The 22,825-nt window shown below is 38.6% G+C and overlaps 1 protein-coding gene across 1 annotated transcript in view; it reads right to left on the reverse strand.

Annotated features, from left to right (window-relative positions):
• FAT3 (FAT atypical cadherin 3) overlaps positions 1-22,825 on the reverse strand; it is a gene marked incomplete at its 3' end in the record, with an annotated part of 712,901 nt that overhangs the window by 120,604 nt on the left and 569,472 nt on the right. Inside the window, exon 9 of the mRNA XM_082629104.1 lies at positions 17,529-17,668. Coding sequence (XP_082485230.1) covers positions 17,529-17,668 — 140 coding nt within the window. The remainder of the gene's footprint in view (positions 1-17,528; positions 17,669-22,825) is intronic.

Raw genomic sequence — 22,825 nt, forward strand, 5'->3', positions numbered from 1 at the left:
TTTTTATTTTCATGTAGTTGAATGCATCAGTCTTTTCCCTTATTGTTTCTGGATGTTAAGTCATAGTGTAGAATATTTTCTACATTTCCAGATTTTGGTGATCACACTTATTTTATCAAAATTGAATTTAAATGCTTCTTTTCCTTACATTTACATCTCTAATCCATTTGGAATTTTTCCTAGTATATTATGTGAAGAATGGGTCCTATTTTATTTTATTCCACATGGCTCTCTATTTATTTCAATGCTACTTTTTAGCAGACCATCACTTCCTTACTGATTTGAGAAGTCACTTTTACTGTATACTAACTCTACCAATGCAGATAGTATATTTCTGGCTTTTCTATTTTGTTCCATTGGTTTATCTGTCTTTTCATGCAACAACATCAAAATGTATTAATTACAGAGGCTTTATAGTATATTTTTCCTTCCAGTTTTCTTGAGACATAATTGACATAAAGCACTGTGTAAGTTTAAAGTGTACGGCATAATGATTTGACTTACATACATCATGAAGTGATTATCATAATGAGTTTAGTCAACATCTATCATCTCATATAGATACAAAATTAAAGAAATGAAAAAACATTTTTCTTTGTGATGAGAACTCTTAGGATTTACTCTCTTAACAAATTTCACATATAACATACAGCAGTGTTGTCATGTACATTACATCCCTAGTACTTATTTATCTTATAACTGGAAGTTTGTACCTTTTTACTGCCCTTCATCCAGTTCCCCCTCTCCCTCTCACCTGCCTTTGGTAACCACAAATCTGACCTCTTTTTCTATGAGTTTGTTTATTTGTTTGCTTTTGCAGTATAGTTGACCCACAATACTATGTTAGTTCCTGGTGCACAAATAGTGATTCCATATTTCCATTATATATATTTTAATTGTTTGGAAAAGCTAGGTCTTCTCTTTGTTCTCTTCAGGATTTTCATGGCTATTCTTTTTTTGCGGTATGTGAGCCTCTCACTGTTGTGGCCTCTCCCGTTGCGGAGCACAGGCTCCGGACGCGTAGGCTCAGCGGCCATGGCTCACAGGCCTAGCCGCTTTGCGGCATGTGGGATCTTCCCGGACCGGGACACGAACCAGTGTCCCCTGCATCGGCAGGCGGACTCTCAACCACTGTGCCACCAGGGAAGCCCTTCATAGCTATTCTTGACTGTTGTTCTTTTTTTTTTTTTGTCTTTATTGAATTTGTTACAATATTGCTTATGTTCTATCTTTTGTTTTTTTGGCCATGAGGCATGTGGGATCGTAGATTCCCGACCAGGGATCAAATCCCCACCCCCTGCATTGGAAGGTGAAGATTTAACCACTGGACCTCCAGGGAAGTCCCAATTGTTGTTCTTCTAAATTAACTTTATAATCAACTTCTATAGCACCTGACAAAATGATAGCATTTTAAACTGGGGTTATGTTAAAAGTACAGGATAATTAAGGAAGAACTAATTTCTTCATGATGGAGTCTTCCTATCCAAGAACATAGTTTGTCTTTTTTCATTTGTTCATATCTACTATTTTGTTTTTCAAGAGTGCTTTAGTTTTCCTCAAATAGGTTTTGAACACTTTTAAAGTTTATATATGTGCTAACCTAAATGGGTTCTGTTTCATTACACTTTTTCACTGGCTTATTTTTGGGGGAGGTGAGCTATATATGGAGGCCATTAATTTTTGTATGTTAAATTTATAACCTGTTATTTACTAATTTTCCTATCATTTGAAGTAGTTTTTCCATTCCCTCCTTGGAGCTTTGCAGATATATAATTACACTACATGCAAATAGAGATCAGTATACCTTTTCCTTTATAATTCTTATAACACAAATTGCTTTATCTTAGCTAATTATATTGGCTAATACAGCAAAATGTTAAATAGTAGTGGAAACAGTGATATTCTCTTCTTATTCCTGACTAATAAGAAAGCCTTTAGTGGTTCTCCATTAAATAATATGCAAGCATTTGGCTGCATTCTAGAAAATTATTTACTTTTAGAAATAAATTTAGTCAGACCATGGTTGTTCTTATAAATAACTGTACTATCCATCACTTTGGTGGAGATGTGCTTTTTTGAGTGAGAGGAGAAGGGCCGTGCTATGACTTCTGTGCCAGGACGACTTGCCATGGGAGTGAGCGTGACGCGGGGACAAGCTTTGCTTGTAGTTTATGGTAGAAAAAGTTTAGAGAAGTGTGCCTATAGCATTTTGGGTATTGTTTTATCTCCACTGTATTTGGAAAGCCATACTAGATTCTTTGAATGCCAATTGTTTCCTTTAAAAAGTTCCAGTTAACTTAGTCAAGATGTTAAAATATTTGTGTTCACAGAAACAGTCATATTAATGGGATAAAAGAGCCTTTCCGGCCAGCAAGCCTGCCCTGACCTTCCTGAGGTTTCAAAGTTGATGTGCTCTTGAAAAGCTTGCCTCTTTCTGCTTGCTTTGTCCTGAGCCTAATCTACAGTCTGAACAAGTGTTTCTCTGTAAAAGACTTCCCTTTCCTCATTTGCTTTTTATTTCCCACAGTTGGGGCCATTTGTGAGCTCCTGAACCACCAAACAAAGCAAAGTAACTCTCAAAGATGTTGTGTTCAAAATGGTAATTGAAATGCCTAAAGAAGTACAATGGATTCAAAGCAGGAGGAAACCTGAGTGTGGGAAGCCTCTTCAGAGCTGGTTTCAATGCTGCTCACCACAAACACTTTGGGTTTTGCAGGCTCGTCTAAGCTAAGTCTGGGTAGATGCCAACTCCAGCTTTACAAAGGCTCATGGCATGAAGTGTCCATGGGGTGAGTTGGAGGGTAAGGCCTCTGTCTTTTATTAGAACCAATTAAATCCTGAATTACTGAAAATTCTGTCCTGCCTCTGTTTGCATTTCAAAACCATACTTAAAACATTCTACAGTTGTGATTTCAAGGATGATGCCTCTTGTATTCTCTCCAAGCTTACAAGTTTTGTTTTTGAATGCCTAAGGAGAAAAATTGTGTGCTTGTTTTCCAGTTTATAAATCTGTACCATATTCATTTCTTAAACTGTATTATCTCTTGTTTCTCAATGAGGAAAATGAGAATCAGAGAAGTTAAGGGATGTGCCCAAGTCACAAGGGCAAGGCCACACTCAAACCTAGGTCTTACGGAGCCAAATTCTGTATGCATTCCATTATACAGTTTCCATGTGCACTTAAATTATATACGCATTAACTATAAATGTACAAAACATACATGTGAACAAACATGTGTGCAAATATTATGTACCTTGCTCTACAGAAATCCTAATTTACCAAACACATAGCTGACACGACCATTCTCATTTCAGGAACATTAATCATGGGATTATTCTGAACAGAAAGTTCCCTGTTGGGCTTCCCTGGTGGTGCAGTGGTTAAGAATCTGCCTGCCAATGCAGGGGACACGGGTTCGAGCCCTGGTCCGGGAAGATCCCACATGCCGCGGAGCAACTAAGTCCATGCACCACAACTACTGAGCCTCTGCTCTAGAGCCCACGTGCCACAACTACTGAAGCCCACGCGCCTAGAGTCCATGCTCTGCAACAAAAGAAACCACTGCAATGAGAAGCCTGTGCACTGCAATGAAGAGTAGCCCCCGCTCACCGCAACTAGAGAAAGCCCGTGCACAGCGACGAAGACCCAATGCAGCCAAAAATAAATAAATAAAATACATACATTTATATATTAAAAATAAAGAAAGTTCCCTGCTGCCTTTAAAATTGGAATCCGTTATTAAGAATTGATTTATTCATAAGTTGTCAGGCATGGAACTATTACATTCAGTGAGATTTTATCATTACTATTTTTTTAACAGAAAGTCTCACAGTAGAGTTGGTTTGCTGCCTTATTTCATCTATATAATTGCACTTGTTACAGAATTGTCTTAGCCTAAATATACAAGGAAGCTTTGGGCCACTGCCTTTTTCACCTGCTAAGAGGGAGATGATGTTAAAGGAAACAAAAGAAAACCCTTGATGAGGGTGTCCCTTGAAAGCCCCTGGATCCAGGGATCATGGAGCAGCATTAGCAAAAGTGATTTGTTTCTACCCTCCACCTCCTTTTAAGCAGGTGCAAAGTGGAGGAAAAGGGTAAGACAAAATCCAAATCTTCAAGGTAAAGTCTGCTTTTTAAGGAAGGAGGCCAGTTAGGAACTCCCAACATCACCTAGAGATGAGAGAGGAATGGAATCCCCATGGCCGTCAAGGGCAAGGCTAACCCAGGAACACACATCACAGACCTCCCAGCCCCAGAGAATAGGGACCCGCTAGCTGGAAGACTTAGTGGCCCATCTAAATTAACTGCCTTGTGGGGCTTAAGAAATGTGGAAATGATCTGAAAGAGAGTTTTAATCTCAGGTTTGGCTGTGGAGCATACAAATACAAGCTGATTTTTATATCTTTATAAATCAAAGCAGGACTTGAATAAGAAAAGCATATGAAAATCACAAAAGCATGTATCATAAGTCCCTGAATAAAATCGATGTAATTTTTAGATTATTATTTGGGCATGAATATCTCTGCTGCCTTTCATGAATAACAGTAAAATCCACACACATAATATTTTATAGTTAGTAGGTATATTATTACAGTTTTAAGTTGAGAAAAGACTACAATAATAAAACCTACATGTGTCTGACACGTCACAGCTCTCATATCGCATAATATCTTATTTATTCTTACAATAACCCATGAGGTATGTAAGATCTTACTCGCATTATGTTGTAGAAACTGAGTCTAACAGAGATAGAGCTTCCTTCTGTGGTAACACAGTCAACCATTGGTTAAGTGCTGACTTTGAACCTGGGTCACCTGATTCAGGGTCAGTGCTCCTTCCACTAGACTAAATACTTCCCCTAATGAATTAAGCTGTATATTTTATATACATAGACATGTAAGGGAAAGTTCCTAAGATGGCTTCTGTTTTTTTTTTTTTGTTTTGTTTTGTTTTTTTTTTTTTGCAGTACGCAGGCTTCTCACTGTTGTGGCCTCTCCTGTTGCAGAGCACAGGCTCCAGACGCACAGACTCAGCGGCCACTGTTCACAAGCCTAGCCACTCTGCGGCATGTGGGATCTTCCTGGACTGGGGCACGAACCCGCATCCCCTGCATCGGCAGGCGGACTCTCAACCACTGTGCCACCAGGGAAGCCCGAGATGGTATCTGATTTTGAGAAGGAAGAACTGGGTTTGTATATCGACCTGTGTACACCTAGGGTGGCCACCTAACCTGTCTGTGCCTCAGTTTTTCACTGGAAAAATGAATGTAATGATAAAACTTGATTTAACTACTCCCTGAGTGTCAGGGAAATGAAGCTTAGAATGAGGCTTGTTAAGTGTTATTATGCAAATAACAGGTGTTATATATTAATTTTCATCTCTTGGTCTTTTGGATAAGCCAGGCTCTAGATTTATTTAAATTTGCAATGAAGATGCAGTGGCTCATATGGGTTTGGTAGATACATGGGGAAAGTTGTTAAAATTTGTCATTTCTCATCCTTGGTAGTGTGTGTCTCTGTAGCTCATAAGCTCAGTGGGTGGAAGGGAGGGCTATAAAGAGGTTGGGGTATTTTGCTCTCTTCCTAGCATGTATGACCAGCTATGAAACATTCTAAGGGCCATAGGTGGTGCCATGTTTATGGGGCAACCACTTAAAAGAGTGTCCCCCTCATAACTAGTAGAGCCAGATGAGTGTCTCTTCCTGCCTTAGAATAGGTAGCAAAGGTTTAATCTTACTTTTGCGAGGTAGCACAGTGTAGTGGTTGAGAGTGCAGAGCAGTCTCTAGAATCCAACTGACTACATCTAAACCCTGATCTACTCAAGTTACTTAACCTCGTTTTGCTTCAATTTACTTATGTGTAAAATGGGGATGCCAACAGGGGATTCTTTTCCTATTTCCAATGTAATAAACTATCACAGATTTAGCAGTTTAAAATAACACCCATTTATTATCTCCTTGTTCTACAGGTCAGAAGTTTGAGCATAGTGTGGCTTAGAGTCTCATAAGCCTGAAATCAAGGGGCCATCAGAGATGTGTTCCCTTCTGGAAGGTCTGGGGATGAATCAGTTCTAAGGTCACTCAGGTTGTTGGCTGCATTTAGTTTCTTGAGGTTAAAGGCCCGAGGTCCCTGCATTTTTGCTGGCTGTCAGCAGGATCCTCTCTCAGATCCTTAAGGCTGCCTACATTCCTTGCTGTGTTACATCTTCCATATTCAAACTAGCAAAGATGTTTCAAATTCTCTCATATTTGGAATCTCTGACTTCCCCTTTGCTGCATCTTTTCCAACTCCAGCTGGACAAAATCATCTGCTTAAGGGCTCATGTGATGAGACTGGGTCCACCTAAATAATCTAGGAGAGTCTCACTATCCTAAGATCTGCATCCTTAATTACATCTGCAGTGCCCCTTTTGCCATGTAACATATTTACAAATTCTGACGACTAGGAGAACATAGACATCTTGGGTGTGGGACAGGGGCGCATTCTGCCCACCACAAATAGTACCTGCCTCATGGAGTAATTGTAAGAGTTAAGTGAGTTTGTTTGTTTTTGAATATAATATAAACACTTGGGTTTTTAATCTATTTTAAGTATTTCAGTCCATTATAATAATTATTCTTTCTGATGCTCAAATTATCCCATCTTTGACCAGTGGAAGGCAGTTCAAGTTGTCTCTTGTCACCTTCTAACAAGATTCCACTAGCCTTTTCTGGCAGGATAAGATGCCCAGGCTCCTGTCCCAGACCTGGAATCAGCTATTTCTACGAGGAATCCTGGTTCCTTTCCATGGGAAATGGTATGTAGAGACCACAGTTTGGGTGCTAAGAGTAGAATCCCTCTTCAAATGGATCTGTAGTGCTCTTGTATGTTTGGACAATAACTTCATCCTTCTCAGCATCTCATTATTCCTGTCCCTTATGAACCTCTGGTCTCACCTGGATGTTCCCACTTGCCCTCTTATTTATAACAGCCAGTGTTCCTGTGATTCCTCACTTTTCCACCAACCAGACTGTCCCACTTCTCTTCCTTCTTTTATTCTCCTCATCTAAGCCAGACACCCTTGCTCATCTCTGACCTTCTATGACATCAAGTGGGGAATACTTCCATAATGCTGAAGAATAGTGGTACCCTTTTTCACAGATTATTTCTACTTTTTAAAAATTTCTTGAAGGGAGCTAACTTCCTATTTGCTATCCAGGGCTTTGGTAGGCAAACTTAACTCTTTCTTAACCCAGAACAACAGTGCTTTGAAACACCATGGCAGCAGCCAGCCCAGTCACCAGAGCAGGGAGGCATCAGAAAACCAACAACCCCCTCAGGTATGTATGTTTCCTAGGAAGCCTGGGTGGCTGCATGTTGAAAATTTTAACTAGAGTTTCTGAGTAATGAAAATATTGAGGAGTTAGTTTACCTTAACCATTTTTGAGCCACTTACCCATTTAAAAACATGATAAGTACTAAGGGACTACTCTCTGAAAAAATATACATGCACACCAAAATATATCAACAATTTCATAAGCTTCAAGGATCTGCCAGGGACTCAAACTACCTTGGAGAGTCTAATTTGTTTGCACAACTAGGTTCTGATTTGCCCCAGCTTGTTGGAAGCAGCTGGATGTGGAGGTTGGGAGGGGGTGTGGACAGAAAGGAACATAGCTGGAACCAGGGTGTTGGTTTTAAATTTCTCCACTCAACATTATTCATGCTCTGGTCTAGAACAATGAATGTTATTTCTGGTGCCAGTCATGAATTATTTGCTACCACTCCACAATATGATATATGTAGAAATTGGAAGTCAGCTCTTAATAACTTGGGATAATTCTTGGAATACAGAAAGCACTCAAAAATGTTGGCTGGTTTTAGGCAAAGAAAAGACTGTCAAAGAGCTGTCAAATGTGGCCAACCCTGGAAGGACCATCAGGAACCAGGAAAAGCCCACTAACATACTCTGGGTCTTGTGTGCTTACAGAGCCCTTGAAAATTTCTATATGGTTCATCAGCATTGACAGTGCTTTAATGGATCATCTCTCACTTTCTACCCCAAGACTAGTCAGATGGTTTCCAAGATGGTTCTCCACTAAAGGTTTGGGATGCCGCACTGGATAATCCCTTTTTCAGAGCACTGTCTCAGGCACTCACTTATTTCGCACAACAACCTGCGGGGCAGTCCCCATGATACAAATGCTCAGAGAGGTTAAGTGATAATAGTAATAATAATAGCAGTAGTAGCTAATATTTATTGAGCACTCATTACATTTCAACCTCTTGCTATTATTTATTTAATTTATTTAATTTATTATTTTATTAAACAGGTTCTTATTAGTCATCGATTTTATATATATCAGTGTATACATGTCAATCCCAATCTCCCAATTCATCACACCCCTACCCCCACCCCCCTCTGCTTTCCCCACTTGGTGTCCATAGGTTTGTTCTCTACATCTGTGTCTCAATTTCTGCCCTGCAAACCGGTTCATCTGTACCATTTTTCTAGGTTCCACATATATGCATTAATATGCGATATTTGTTTTTCTCTTTCTGACGTATTTCACTCTGTATGACAGTCTCTAGACTCACCCATGTCTCTACAAATGACCCAATTTCGTTCCTTTTCATGGCTGAGTAATATTCCATTGTATATATGTACCACATCTTCTTTATCCATTTGTGTGTTGATGGGCATTTAGGTTGTTTCCATGACCTACCTATTGTAAATAGTGCTGCAATGAACATCGGGGTGCATGTGTCTTTTTGAATTATGGTTTTCTCTGGGTATATGCCCAGTAGTGGGATTGCAGTGTCAAATGGTAATTCTATTTTTAGTTTTTTAAGGAACCTCCATACTGTTCTCCATAGTGGCTGTATCAATTTACATTCCCACCAGCAGTGCAAGAGGGTTCCATTTTCTCCACACCTTCTCCAGCATTTGTTGTTTGTAGATTTTCTGATGATTCCCATTCTAACTGGTGTGAGGTGATACCTCATTGTAGTCTTCATCTGCATTTCTCTAATAATTAGTGATGTTGAGCAGCTTTTCATGTGCTTCTTGGCCATCTGTGTCTATTTAGGTCTTCTGCGCATTTTTTGATTGGTTTGTTTGTTTTTTTAATATTGACTGCATGAGCTGTTTATATATTGTGGAGATTAATCCTTTGTCCATTGATTCATTTGCAAATAGTTTTTCCTATTCTGAGGGTTGTCTTTTCATATTGATTGTAGTTTCCTTTGCTTTGCAAAAGCTTTTAAGTTTCATTAGGTCCCATTTGTTTATTTTTGTTTTTATTTTCATTACTCTAGGAGGTGGATCAAAAAGATCTTGCTGTGATTTATGTCAAAGGGTGTTCTTCCTATGTATTCCTCTAAGAGTTTTATGGTGTCCAGTCTTACATTTAGGTCTCTAATACATCTTGAGTTTATTTTTGTGTATGGTGTTAGGGAGTGTTCTAACTTCATTCTTTTGCATGTAGCTGTCCAGGTTTCCCAGCACCACTTATTGAAGACACTGTCCCTTCTCCATTGTATATCCTTGCCTCCTTTGTCATAGATTAGGTACTATAGGTGCATGCATTTACCTCTGGGCTTTATATCCTGTTCCATTGATCTATATATGTTTTCTTGTGCCAGTACCATATTGTCTTGATTACTGTAGCTTTGTAGTGTAGTCTGAAGTCAGGGAGTCTGATTCCTCCAGCTCCATTTTTTTCCCTCAAGGCTGCTTTGGCTATTCGGGGCCTTTTGTGTCTCCATACAAATTTTAAGATTTTTTGTTTTAGTTCTGTAAAAATTGCCATTGGTAATTTGATAGGGATTGCATTGACTCTGTAGATTGTATTGGGTAGTATAGTCATTTTCACAATACTGATTCTTCCAATCTAATAACATGGTATATCTCTCCATCTGTTGGTATCATCCTTAATTTCTTTCAACAGTGTCTTAATAGTTTTCTGCATACAGGTCTTTTGTCTCCCTAGGTAGGTTTATCCCTAGGTATTTTATTCTTTTTGTTGCAATGGTATATGGGAGTGTTTCCTTAATTTCTCTTTCAGATTTTTCAACATTAGTGTATAAGAATGCAAGATATTTCTGTGCATTAGTTTTGTATCCTGCAACTTTACCAAATTCGTTGATTAGCTCTAGCAGTTTTCTGGCAGCATCTTTAGGATTCTCTATGTATAGTATCATGTCATCTGCAAACAGTGACAGTTTTACTTCTTTTCCAATTTGTGTTCCTTTTATTTCTTTTTCTTCTCTGATTGCCATGGCTAGAACTTCCAAAACTATGTTGAATAATAGTGGCGAGAGTGGACATCCTTCTGTTGTTCCTGATCTTAGAGGAAATGCTTTCAGTTTTTCACCATTGAGAATGATGTTTGCTGTGGGTTTGTTGTATATGGCCTTTATTATGTTGAGGTAGGTTCCCTCTATGCCCACTTTCTGGAGAGTTTTTATCATAAATCAGTGTTGAATTTTGTCAAAAGCTTTTTCTACATCCATTGAGAAGATCATATGGTTTTTATTCTTCAATTTTTTAATATGGTGTATCACATTGATTGATTTGCGTATATTGAAGAATCCTTGCATCCCTGGGATAAATCCCACTTGATCACGGTGTATTATCCTTTTAATGTGTTGTTGGATTCTGTTTGCTAATATTTTGTTGAGGATTTTTGCATCTATATTCATCAGTGAGATTGGTCTGTAATTTTATTTTTTTGTCTTATCTTTGTCTGGTTTTGGTATCATGGTGATGGTGGCCTCATAGAATGAATTTGGGAGTGTTCCTTCCTCTGCAATTTTTTGGAAGAGTTTGAGAATGATGGGTGTTAGCTCTTTTCTAAATGTTTGATGTAATTCACCTGTGAAGCCATCTGGTCCTGGACATCTGTTTGTTGTAAGATTTTTAATCACAGTTTCAATTTCATTACTTGTGATTGGTCTGTTCATATTTTCTATTTCTTCCTGTTTCAGTCTTGGAATGTTATACCTTTCTAAGATTTTGTCCATTTATTCCAGATTGTCCGTTTTATTGGCATAGAGTTGCTTGTGGTAGTCTCTTAGGATGCTTTGTATTTCTGTGGTGTCTGTTGTAACTTCTCCTTTTTCATTTCTAATTTTATTGATTTGAGTCCTCTCCCTCTTTTTCTTGATGAGTGGCTAATAGTTTATCAATTTTATTTATCTTCTCAAAGAACCAGCTTTTAGTTTTATTGATCTTGCCTATTGTTGTCTTTGTTTCTATTTCCTTTATTTCTGCTCTGATCTTTATGATTTCTCTCCTTCTGCTAACTTTAGGCCTTTTTTGTTCTTCTTTATCTAGTTCCTTTAGGTGTAAGGTTAGATTGTTTATTTGAGATTATTCTTGTTTCTTGAGGTAGGCTTGTATAGCTATAAACTTCCCTTTTAGAACTGCTTTTGCTGCAAACCATAGGTTTTGGATCATTGTGTTTTCATTATCATTTGTCTCTAGGTATTTTTTGATTTCTTCTTTGATTTCTTCAGTGATCTCTTGGTTATTTAGTAACATATTATTTAGCCTCCATGTGTTTGTGTGTTTTTCCTTGTAATTGATTGCTAATCTCATAGCGTTGTGCTCAGAAAAGATGCTTAATATGATTTCAATTTTCTTCAATTTAATGAGGCTTGATTTGTGACCCAAGATGTGATCTATCCTGGAGAATGTTCTGTGCAAACTTGAGAAAAAAGTGTAATCTGCTGTTTTTGGATGGAATGTCCTATAAATATCAATTATATCTATCTTGTCTATTGTGTCATTTAAAGCTTGTGTTTCCTTATTAATTTTCTGTTTGGATGATCTGTCCATTGGTGTAAGTGAGGTGTTAATGTCCCTCAGTATTACTGTGTTACTGTCAATTTCCTCTTTTATAGCTGTTAGCAGTTGCCTTATGTATTGAGGTGCTCCTATGTTGGGTGCATATATATTCATAATTGTTAAATCTTCTTCTTGGAGTGATCCCTTGATCATTATGTAGTGTCCTTCCTTGTCTCTTGTAACATTCTTTTTTTTAAAGTCTATTTCATCTGATATGAGTATTGCTACTCTAGCTTTATTTTGATTTCCATTTACATGGAATATCTTTTTCCATCCCCTAACTTTCAGTCTGAATGTGTCCCTAGGTCTGAAGTGGGTCTCTTGTAGACAACATATATATGGTGCTTGTTTTTGTATCCATTCAGCAAGCCTGTGTCTTTTGGTTGGAGCATTAATCCATTTACATTTATGGTAATTATCAATATGTATGTTCCTATTACCATTTTCTTAGTTATTTTAGCTTTCTTTTTGTAGGTCCTTTTCTTCTTTTGTGTTTCTCACTTAGAGAAGTTCCTTTAGCATTTGTTGTAGGGCTGTTTTGGTGGTGCTGAATTCTCTTAGCTTTTGCTTGTCTGTAAAGCTTTTGATTTCTCTGTTGAGTGTGAATTATATCCTTGCTGGGTAGAGTAATTTTGTTTGTAGGTTCTTCCCTTTTGTCACTTTAAGTATATCATGCCACTCCATTCTGGCTTGTAGAGTTTCTGCTAAGAAATCAGCTGTTAACCTTATGGGAGTTCCCTTGTATGTTATTTGTCATTTTTCCCTTGCTGCTTTCAATAATTTTTCTTTGTCTTTAATTTTTGCCAATTTGATTACTATGTGTCTTGGCATGTTTCTCCTTGGGTTTATCCTGTATGGGACTCTCTGCACTTCCTGGACTTGGGTGGCTATTTCCTTTTTCATGTTAGGGAAGTTTTCAACTATAATCTCTTCAAATATTTTCTCGGGTCCTTTCTCTCTCTCTTGCCTTTCTGGGACCCCTATAATGTGAATGTTGTTGCATGTAATGTTGTCCCAGAGGTCTCTTAGGCTGTCTTCATTTCTTTTTATTCTTTTTTCTTTAGTCTGTTCTGCAGCAGTGAATTCCACCATTCTGTCTTCCAGGTCACTTATCCGTTCTTCTGCCTCAGTTATTCTGCTATTGATTTCTTCTAGCATATTTTTCATTTCAATTTTGTGTTGTTAATCTCTGCTTGTCCTTTAATTCTTCTAGATCTTTGTTTAACATTTCTTGCATCTTCTCTACCTTTGCCTCCATTCTTTTTCCGAGATCCTGAATCATCTTCATTATCATTATTCTGAGTCCTTTTTCTGGAAGGTTTCCTATATCCACTTCATTTACTTTCTTTTCTGGGGTCTTATCTTGTTCCTTCATCTGGTACATAGCCCTCTGCCTTTTCATCTTGTCTATTTTTCTGTGAATGTGGTTTTTGTTCCACAGGCTTCAGGATTATAGTTCTTCTTGATTCTGCTGTCTTTTCTCTGGTGGATGAGGCTAAGAGGCTTGTGCAAGTTTCCTGATGGGCGGGACTGGTGGTGGGTAGAGCTGGCTGTTGCTTTGGTAGGCAGAGCTCAGGAAAACTTCAATCCACTTGTCTGCTGGTGGGTGGGGCTGGGTTCCCTCCCTGTTGGTTGTTTGGCCTGAGGCGACCCAGCACTGGAGCCTACCCAGGCTCTTTGGTTGGGCTAATGGCAGACTCTGGGATGGCTCATGCCAAGGAGTACTTCCCAGAACTTCTGCTGCCAGTGTCCTTGTCCTCATGGTGAGACACAGCCACCCCCTGCCTCTGCAGAAGACCCTCCAACACTAGCAGGTAGGTCTGGTTCAGTATCCTATGGGATCACTGCTCCTTCCCCTGGGTCTTGATGTGCACACTACTTTGTGTGTTCCCTCCAAGAGTGGAGTCTCTGTTTCCACCTGTCCTGTCAAAGTCTTGCGATAGAATCCTACTAGCCTTCAATGTCTGATTCTCTAGGAATTCCTCCTCCCGTTGCCAGACCCCCAGATTGGGAAGCCTGACATGGGGCTCAGAACCTTCACTCCAGTGGGTGGACTTCTGTGGTATAAGTGTTCTCCAGTTGGTGAGTCACCCACCCAGCAGTTATGGGATTTGATTTTATTGTTTTTGCGCCCCTCCTACCATCTCACTGTGGCTTCTCCTGTGTCTTTGGATGAGGGGTATCTTTTTTGGCGAGTTCCAGTGTCTTCCTGTCAATTATTGTTCAGCAGTTAGTTGTGAATCTGGTGTTCTTGCAAGAGGGAGTGAGAGCACATCCTTCTACTGTGCCATTTTAAACCAATCTCCCTTGCTATTATTCTGTATATGTAAACTCATGTAATCCTCACAGCACCTCTAATGATGTAGGTACTGGCACCCCCATTTCATAGATGAAGGGACTAGGGTGCAGAGAAATTAAGTGACCTGCACCGGCTGGAGGTGACAGTTAGTAAATAGCAGAGTTGGGATTAGGACATGGATTTATTCCCTACAAAGCCCAGTTTGTCAAACACTATGCTATTTATATAAAGCACAATAATATCCTACATAAAATCAACAACGCTTTTATACTGAGGCCCTTGTCCAGGAGGTTTTTGTAAAGAGGATGCTTTGTTCTTGTTTAGTACGTCTGCATCCTTATAACTTGAAGTCCACCAAACCCTTTTACATTCTGTACTCATGCTTGAATCTCAGAGAGGAAAAGGATGTTTATTCATCACCAGATATTGTAGCTCTGAGGCACAAGAATTCTGGGAGAACAGGCCAAAACTGAAGATGAAGGAATGGTTTTCTTGTAGACACAGAGGTCCCTGAGGCTGTGATTTATTTGACATTTGTGAAGTGAAATTCAACAGGTTGTTTATGGCTGATTTGAAGCCCATGTCATACCATAATTTATGGTTCCAAATGAACAAAGTAGAGAAAAGTTCACCAAAGAAAACTGAACAGGTGTTTTGGGGGCTACAGGACATTTCAGTTATATGGTGAAGAATCTCCACTTGATGGTAAATCATTAAGTTGCCTCAGGTCATGGGTTGGAGTGTGCTTTAGTGGTTTCTAAAAGAAGCCTAGAATGCCTCTCCTTTCCCCAAATATCCTTTTTGTAAAAATGTCCTTGACACTGAGGGCTTTGACTAATTCAGAAATTGCCCCTGTCAGCACTGCCAGAGGAGCCGTGGCAAATGTTAGCAGAAGCCTGGACTGGCAGAGGCTGGTGGGTCTTCAGGCTCAAATACAGCCAGATAGACAGAATATTGGTTTTCTGATGGTAATAACGATGGTACACAAATTTATGCTTTGGAAACTGTTCTCACTTCTTGAGAAGGTCATAGCCCTGGAGACACAGGGTAACTTGGAAGCTTTTGACAAGAAAATCTCTTGATATCCTAATTTATTAACTTATTGAGCTTGGGCTTGCCAAAGGGAACCTCCAAGTTCACCCCAATTCTCTAATTCCTGAATGGCTCTAGAGACAGGTCTAACTTTACACTAGTCTGAAGTAAGATCAGCAAAAGCAGGATGTGAACAACGTGTACATTCAAAGTCTTGTAATACATGCTTCCATATTAATTTTTTTAAAGTGGGTGCACATCAGTTATCTGGGTCTAAAACTCTGAACCACTGTGACTTCAGGCATGTAGTACAGTTCCCTGCACATGGTATGAACTCAAGAAATGTTTGTAGAAAAGATGCTGTTGAATGATTTATCATCTGGCCCTAATGAAGTTCTGAAATAAAAGTTTCATAGATAATTTTTTTTGGTTAACATTTATCAGTTGTGTGCTTTGGAGATCCAGCATACCTGCCATTCAGACCCTATTGAAAATGTAATATCTACTATCCATTAATTCATTCTAAAATATTTAATATGTATCTATAACATTCTGGGCACAATGAATCACCATTTAATCCCACTGTTATGAAATGCTGGAGAAAAGTCAGTAATGAATAGGGTTCCATGCGTTTATTTGTATTTTATTCAAATACATCTTATGTTTCTAGGTGGTGCTAAAAAGTTGAAGTTGGATATGTTAAGACATGGCTAATTTAAAAAGTCTAATTTAAATTCCCATTTAAAGTGAATTAGCACTAAAGACTTAGCAATGCTACAAGTGGGTTGTTTTGTATTAGTCTTTAGATTGTGTGATTCATGCAGGATCTCAATCCTGGGGTCCTTTCCAGGTATCTCTATCTTTTGAAGATACTCTGAAGCAGTCTGGATTTAGGTAGGGTGACCATACAATTTACTGTCTCAACTGGGGCAACTTTGAGCATGATAATTACACCAGTATAAATGGGATTCTCTCAGGCAAATAGGGTCGCATATTCATCCTAGGAAAGGACATGGGTTGAAAGATCAGGAGTTGATACTCACAGGCTGGCTTATCAAGTACATGTCACGTCCCCTTTCTGGGTTTCAGTTTATTTGCATGAAAAGTAAAAGGGTTGTACTAAAAACAACGCTAAGGTTTCCTTCAAACTCTGCCACTTTATGCTTACAAACAGTCTCAAAGAAAAGAGTCTCATCATGTTTTTGAAACAGCTTCAAACTGACAGCTGGATAGACAAACACATAAAACCCTCCTCCTCTCCCCTTTTAAAAACCACACTGTTACAAAAGCTTACATCATATTTGAAATAAATCAACACTTGTTTCCTTTAGGGTTGGTAAACATTTCATCTTCAATACCTGAAGCATTGTGTTGAGAAGGATTCTGAGGCCACATCTGTGCTCAGCAGGAAAAAACCAAAACAAACAAACAAACAAAGACCCTTGATCGATTAGTGATGGTTTCTGGGGTCATGGGAACAGAAGAGAGAGGCAGGGAGGGTGGGAGGGGTTAGGGGCTATGTGTGTGTGCCAGTCCTCTGCCATAACTGGCTTAAGGTCTCTGGTGCTAAAATACAAAACAAACAAACAAAAATCTCATATGTAGGGTAAATCTGCTCCATATTGATATCTAAAACTGTATTAGTCTCACCCAGAGATTTTTTCTCCTCTTCTTTGTTCTCAGCGCCCTTCCATGAACACTCAAGTAGAAGAGTAGAAGTGATGGTCCTCAACCCTGGCTGCATGTTAGAATCACATAGGACCTCTGGGGATGGAGCTAAAGCTTTATTGGTTTTAACACCCTCCACAACCAGGGGATTTTACTGTGCAGCCAGGATGAAGAACCACTGGCATAGGGTCTGGAACGGGAGATGGAAGTCAGGACACCCAGCTCTCTTGTTCTTTGTTAAGGCTGTGTGACCTTGGATATATTACTTAGATTATCTTAGTTTGTAAAATGAATTTGGACTCAGGCATTCTCTAGCTTTAACTTTCTGTGATTAAAGCATGAGGAGGTGAAGAATATCATGGTGTGTTAGCTCAGACACTACAGATGTCCTTCTCTTTGTAAATTCAAGGAAAACTGACTTTGTTGTCAAAGAGATAAATGTTACAGGAAATGATTGGGAAACAAATACACATCACTCTTCCATGCATGAACAATCATAATTTCTTGAAAGAGGCAGCTAAGTTATGTAATATTGTTGATAGAATCCTTTGTCTAAACTGTTCTTGCAAATGCTTTTTTTTTAATGCTAAAAATCCATGGACATAATTTACTACTTTCAACACATATTTTAATTGCTTGTACCTCTGACTTTAGCAGACTTCTCAGCATTCCCACTGTTTAGTAATCTGACATCTTACCTGAGTGACAGCAACATTTGTCCCATCAGTGACTTCCACACTCATATTATAGATGGACCTCTGTTCTGCATCCAAAGGTTTTGCAATGACAATGGTCCCAACGCCCTTCTCTGCGTCAAAAGAGCTGTCAAAATTGCCCCCTGACGAGTTCACAAAAACAACATGAAATTAGCATATCTGAAAAGTTATTACACATATTGAAGCATACAGCTTTAAAGGGAGATCTTACATAGAAACGTTTTTTGACAGGCATCCCTATTGCTCAATTTTGTACATCTTAAATGGGACCCTTTGTTTTATAACTTAATTCATATTTCAAAGTACAGCCTCTACAATGCATAACAAATGTCACAAAAAAGAATGTATTGCAAAAATCCCCTCAGCACTAATGTTACAGCAGTGAAGCATAAACTGACTCCATAAAATATTTAGAAAGCTAAAGTCCCTTCAACCCCTTGTGGCTTCTGGGCTAGGAATTTGTAGATCCTTTGCTTTTCCAAAGTATTGATAGATAAATTCTAGGTAAACAAACAGTCCAATTATTATTAACAAAAATTAGTAGACACTCTGAAATCCATTCCAGGATTGATGGTAAACATATGGTTGGTAGAGTTCAGATTCCCTCAATTAGATGTCAGAAATAAAGTTATAAGTACTAGAAAATAAGAAAAAGCAATAAAATTGAATTTCTTATTAAAAGTTCTCTCTCTGTAAGTTGGGATATTTATAGAAATATATTTTTGCCATCTTGACAGTGTGAATTATCTTTCTCGCCCCAAAATAGAAAGTTTATGGGAGATTTACAAAATGAAATCTGGAAAGGAGATGAAAACATCAGCTATGGAACATCAACTGATAAAATAATCCATAGAAAAGTTTAGAAAACTTTACTTTTCTCCCCCTGGGCTAGGTGTAATCCATAATCTGTAACTAATGTGCCTAAGACAGCATAGACTTTGTGGAAATTACTGTAGGTGTTTCCATCTATGTGAACCAAAGTGTAGTTTATGATCTTTTTCAAAATGAAAGATTTTTTTTAAGGGGAGGGAAGATATTGGTATAAGTTCTGGAACGATTTTAATTAAGTATCAGTATATGTTCACAAGCTCTATTCACTTTAGCCTGAAATTTCATCATGTCCACAAATTTTGTTCTTGGACAGTAATTTTATTTAACTACAGCACATAGGGCAATGCATTTACTGAATTTCATATTTTAGAAAAGAAATCTTGGCTTCTCTTTTTTGCATTTAATTTTGATGGTCAACAATATTATATACAGTTTCTATGATATTAGAATTAGAAATGGGCAGATGAGTTAAAGGAAAAGAGAATTTTACCTGAATTGCTAGAATCTGATGTATAATTACATGAAATAAATAATATGGTGTACTTAAAAAAAACCTAGTCATACATATGACCAGGTTTTTCAGATACTTATTGCATGTAGCTGTCATATACACTTGAGATTATTTAATTGCTAGAGAGAACATAATTGCCCTTGACATTTAATTAAAGTTATGGAGATATCTGTGTACCAGAGAATTGCTTGGAGATGATATATTTTTCAAAAATTTCATCTCAAAAAGAGACTCATCTTCCACTTAATATCTTTAATTGATTTACTGAGAAATACTAAATGTTAACTCCAAAAAATGTCTTTTGAAGAACAGGATAAAGAGAAACGGGAGGAAATCTAGGCTGAAAGGGAAGTAAGCCTTAGGTCACCATGCTTATTTCAAAGGGAATGTTTCATCTCGATAACCACATGAAATGAAATGTGTGACTGATTCAAGTGTCTTGAATAACCGTCCTAATGAGCAAAGAAAAATCATTTGCTATCAAGTGGTATATTATGAAAAAAAACACTCTGCCATGGAAACTTTCAAAGAAAAGACATAAAATTGCCTCAGACTGTGTAGAAGGAAAGATGGGAAAGCAAGTTCTCAAGCCATTTCTAGTGGGTATTAAATCATATTTTAAATCACATTTAAAATCATCTTTAGAATGTCTTCCTAACCAAGATTTTTACTTTCTTAAATTTGAGTACTATGATTTTTTTCAGGGGGTGGAGGAGGGTCAATTATTTTGGAAGGTGAAAATTTGTAGGTCAAAGTAAAATAGAAACTACACAAACTATAAGCCTTTGATTTGCTCCAGTTTTAAGACAAATAAAAATGAAATTTAGAGATTTCCAGCAAAGATTTCTTTCCAAGCAAAGATTTCCAGTTTCAGTTACTGTTTCAGTGGGGCAATTCTATTTCCTCTCCCTCACTGCCCTAGAGTCACATTTTCCTCGGGGCCTTCCCTATACAGAAATACATCATCATTTCATGTGCTTAGTGGCATAAAATTTACATATTTTACATATGGCATATAGATTGTGCACCTTCTTATTAGCCATTTTTTGTATCAAAAAACATTTTTGGCTACTTTTATGGTGGTGTTTTTTTATTTTTATTTTATTTTGGAGCATAGTTGATTAACAATGTTGTGTTAGTTTCAGGTGTACAGCAAAGTGATTCAGTTATACATATACATGTACCTATTCTTTTTCAAATTCTTTTCCCATTTAGATTATTGGAGAATACTGGGCAGAACACAGGGAACTCTCCTCAATATGGTAGTGATTTTTTACAGTTTTCTCTCCTCCTGCATATGTGTGTGTGTGTGTGTGTGTGTGTGTATCTCCCCCATTCACCTTTATTGTTTCAAATACTCTAGAACAGAAAAGTTGAAAGGGGCAGGGGAGATAGACAAAGAGAAAGCAGATCAAGGTGAGCTTGACAAAGGCCTGTGAGTGTCTTTCCATCCATCAATAAGGCTAGCAGCCTCTGATACTCACTTCTAGGGCTTTAGCTCCTAGTTAAACCAAGATTTTATGTAAAACCAGGTTCCCCAAATCTTCCCTGAGTTTTAAAATGAATTTCTGACAAGGGATACAGAATCTAGACCAGCAGTTCACCATCAACCCTCCCGCAATTTCATAATCTACCACTTAAGCCTCCCATTTCATGAATGACTCCGTCTCTCTCCCCCAGGCCTCATTTTTCAGGCTCCCTTTTAGCCTGAAAGGTGATTTCATTTTGTAGGAACCCATGTCCAATTCATCTGGGGTGAGAATATTAAATGCAAGGAGTCTGCTTTCACTAGCAGCATTCTGTTTAAAGAAGATGTGCTTCTTCAGAGCCAGTAACAACATGCAAAGCCAGAGTGTGCTGGGGCAGCAGCGCTGGGCTAAACAAAGGGTGGGGAGGAGGGAGGACACTGCGGAGCTGGTCTGATTTCAACAAAGTGGGGAATTAAGAGAAGTCACAGCCTGAGCGTTGCTGCAGGGGTGTGAGGCAGAGATGGTTAAAAGCGAGATTGTGAACAGCCCACATAACAGAGAATTCATGTCAGGGACATTTCTCTTTGACCATTTTCGGTCAACACGGGTGTTAAGGAGTAAACAAAGAGCACGAGAGGCGTGTTGGATTTCTATTGGATTCTAAAGTTAAACATTGCAAGTCGGAGTGTCCCAAAAATCTTTAAAAATGGGACAGGAATGAAAATACTTTGAGCCAGCAGCTACTGCTGGAATGTACTGGGCAGCAGGGTGTTGGGCCATGATTTAGTTAAGTTTTTCTTTAAAGAATCACCATCTCTCCATAATGAGATCCAATGCTGACTATCTCACAACTTTCCTTTTGAGAGAAGCTTCCGGGCCCCTCCCCTAGCTATGATTCCAATCCACTCTACGTGCGATGGTAAAAATACCAACCAAAATCTAGTAGTCACCAAGGGAGACGAGCTATGGGAGAAGCTTCCAAAACACTGAGCCGCTGAATCTCAATGAATTAGGGGAGTTGTTCGCAAGCTTTTCATTCAAGTTCAGCATGTACACCTAACTTAAGGAAAAATGTTAAACACCATTTCTATGGTTTGATCATGAATAATTTTATGCCTTGGAATGAAGCAAGCACAGTACGGGGCCAAAACGGATATTTACATGGAAGGCAGGAAATGCAGGCTGGAGGTGGGAAACAGTGGTAGGAAGGAAAATCCTGTCTAGAATCTGGTTTGAAATTCATTTTCTTACAAACGATAATATCCGAAGCTGTTTTAGGCTTTTTATTATTTTCCTAAAGTCTCTTCAGGTGTGTTCCTATGGACCACATTGTTGCTATGAAGAAAAGAGGGGCATGTTTGGGATCCAATTAGAAGAAATGATGTCAACTGATGACTCTGAGCAAGCGTCATCCTGATGGAGGAAGAGTTGTATTAAAAATGGGACACAGACATGGCTTCTCTTGGGAGGGGTGGGGGGGAGTTTTGTGATAAAGAAATCTGGCCACGAGGTTAGAGAAGACCCAGAGAGATTAAGTGCTAGTCAGGGTACCATCAAAGACTTTACCTTGCCTATTTGATGGAACCCTATTAAGGGATGGCTCCATTAGGGACAACGTTCTCTAAGGACAGGTATAAGCTTATGAGACAGAAGCAGTCAAGTACCCAAATTCTGCAGGAACCTATGACAAACTAAGGGCTCAGGTAGTACTTCTGTACCTGCAACACAGAAATGTATTTCTGCTAGAGCTGGACCCATGTGTTCCCTTGTACCATCAGAGGATTATTTTCAAAGAACAGCCTTTCTCTTCTCTACATATTGGGTGAGGCAAATAAACAGAGATATTTTAAGTGCTTACTGTCTACAAGGAAAACAGTTTTTCTAGTCTAAGTCAGGGGAAAAGCTAGAAAAGTGGGTGGTAGCATGCCCCATCAAACTGGAGGTAAAGAGGAATTGTTTGAAGTGTGTAATAATGGTGATCTTTACAATACAAATATTTGCCCATGGGATAAGGATACAGGGACCAGATTGCATGCACATTAGAGAGTATGTAAATCAAGATGCTGCTGAGTTGAAATCATAGTCTCCTGAGAAGTGTGAAGATATGTGATAAAGCCACAAAGGATTGTGGGTTAGTTTTGTTTCCTTCATTTTCTTTCCCTTTTAACACAGGGAAGGAACATGCTGTGCAATGGGCTGTTTAACCACAGAACAGCTGAACTTTATAATGTTTCCTTTTAATTATAGCTTTCTTAACTCAGTTACAAGTGGGCTTCTGTTTCTAGAAGCTGAGGAGAGTCCAGCTCCATAACATTGTAAGCAGTGGTCTCTTTGGAGGTGCAAGAAAGTATCTGGCAGGTCCTTGTTGGCGGGGTTTGCACTTGGGAACGAAATATTGCTCTCGACATGGTTTTTGTGAATTCATATCACGGTGGGAGGAAAAGAAATGCAGTTAAACAAGATTCGGG

This window comes from Mesoplodon mirus (assembly GCF_964341445.2).
Source record: "Mesoplodon mirus genome assembly, chromosome: 7".
In the NCBI taxonomy this organism is placed as follows: Eukaryota; Metazoa; Chordata; class Mammalia; order Artiodactyla; family Ziphiidae; genus Mesoplodon; species Mesoplodon mirus.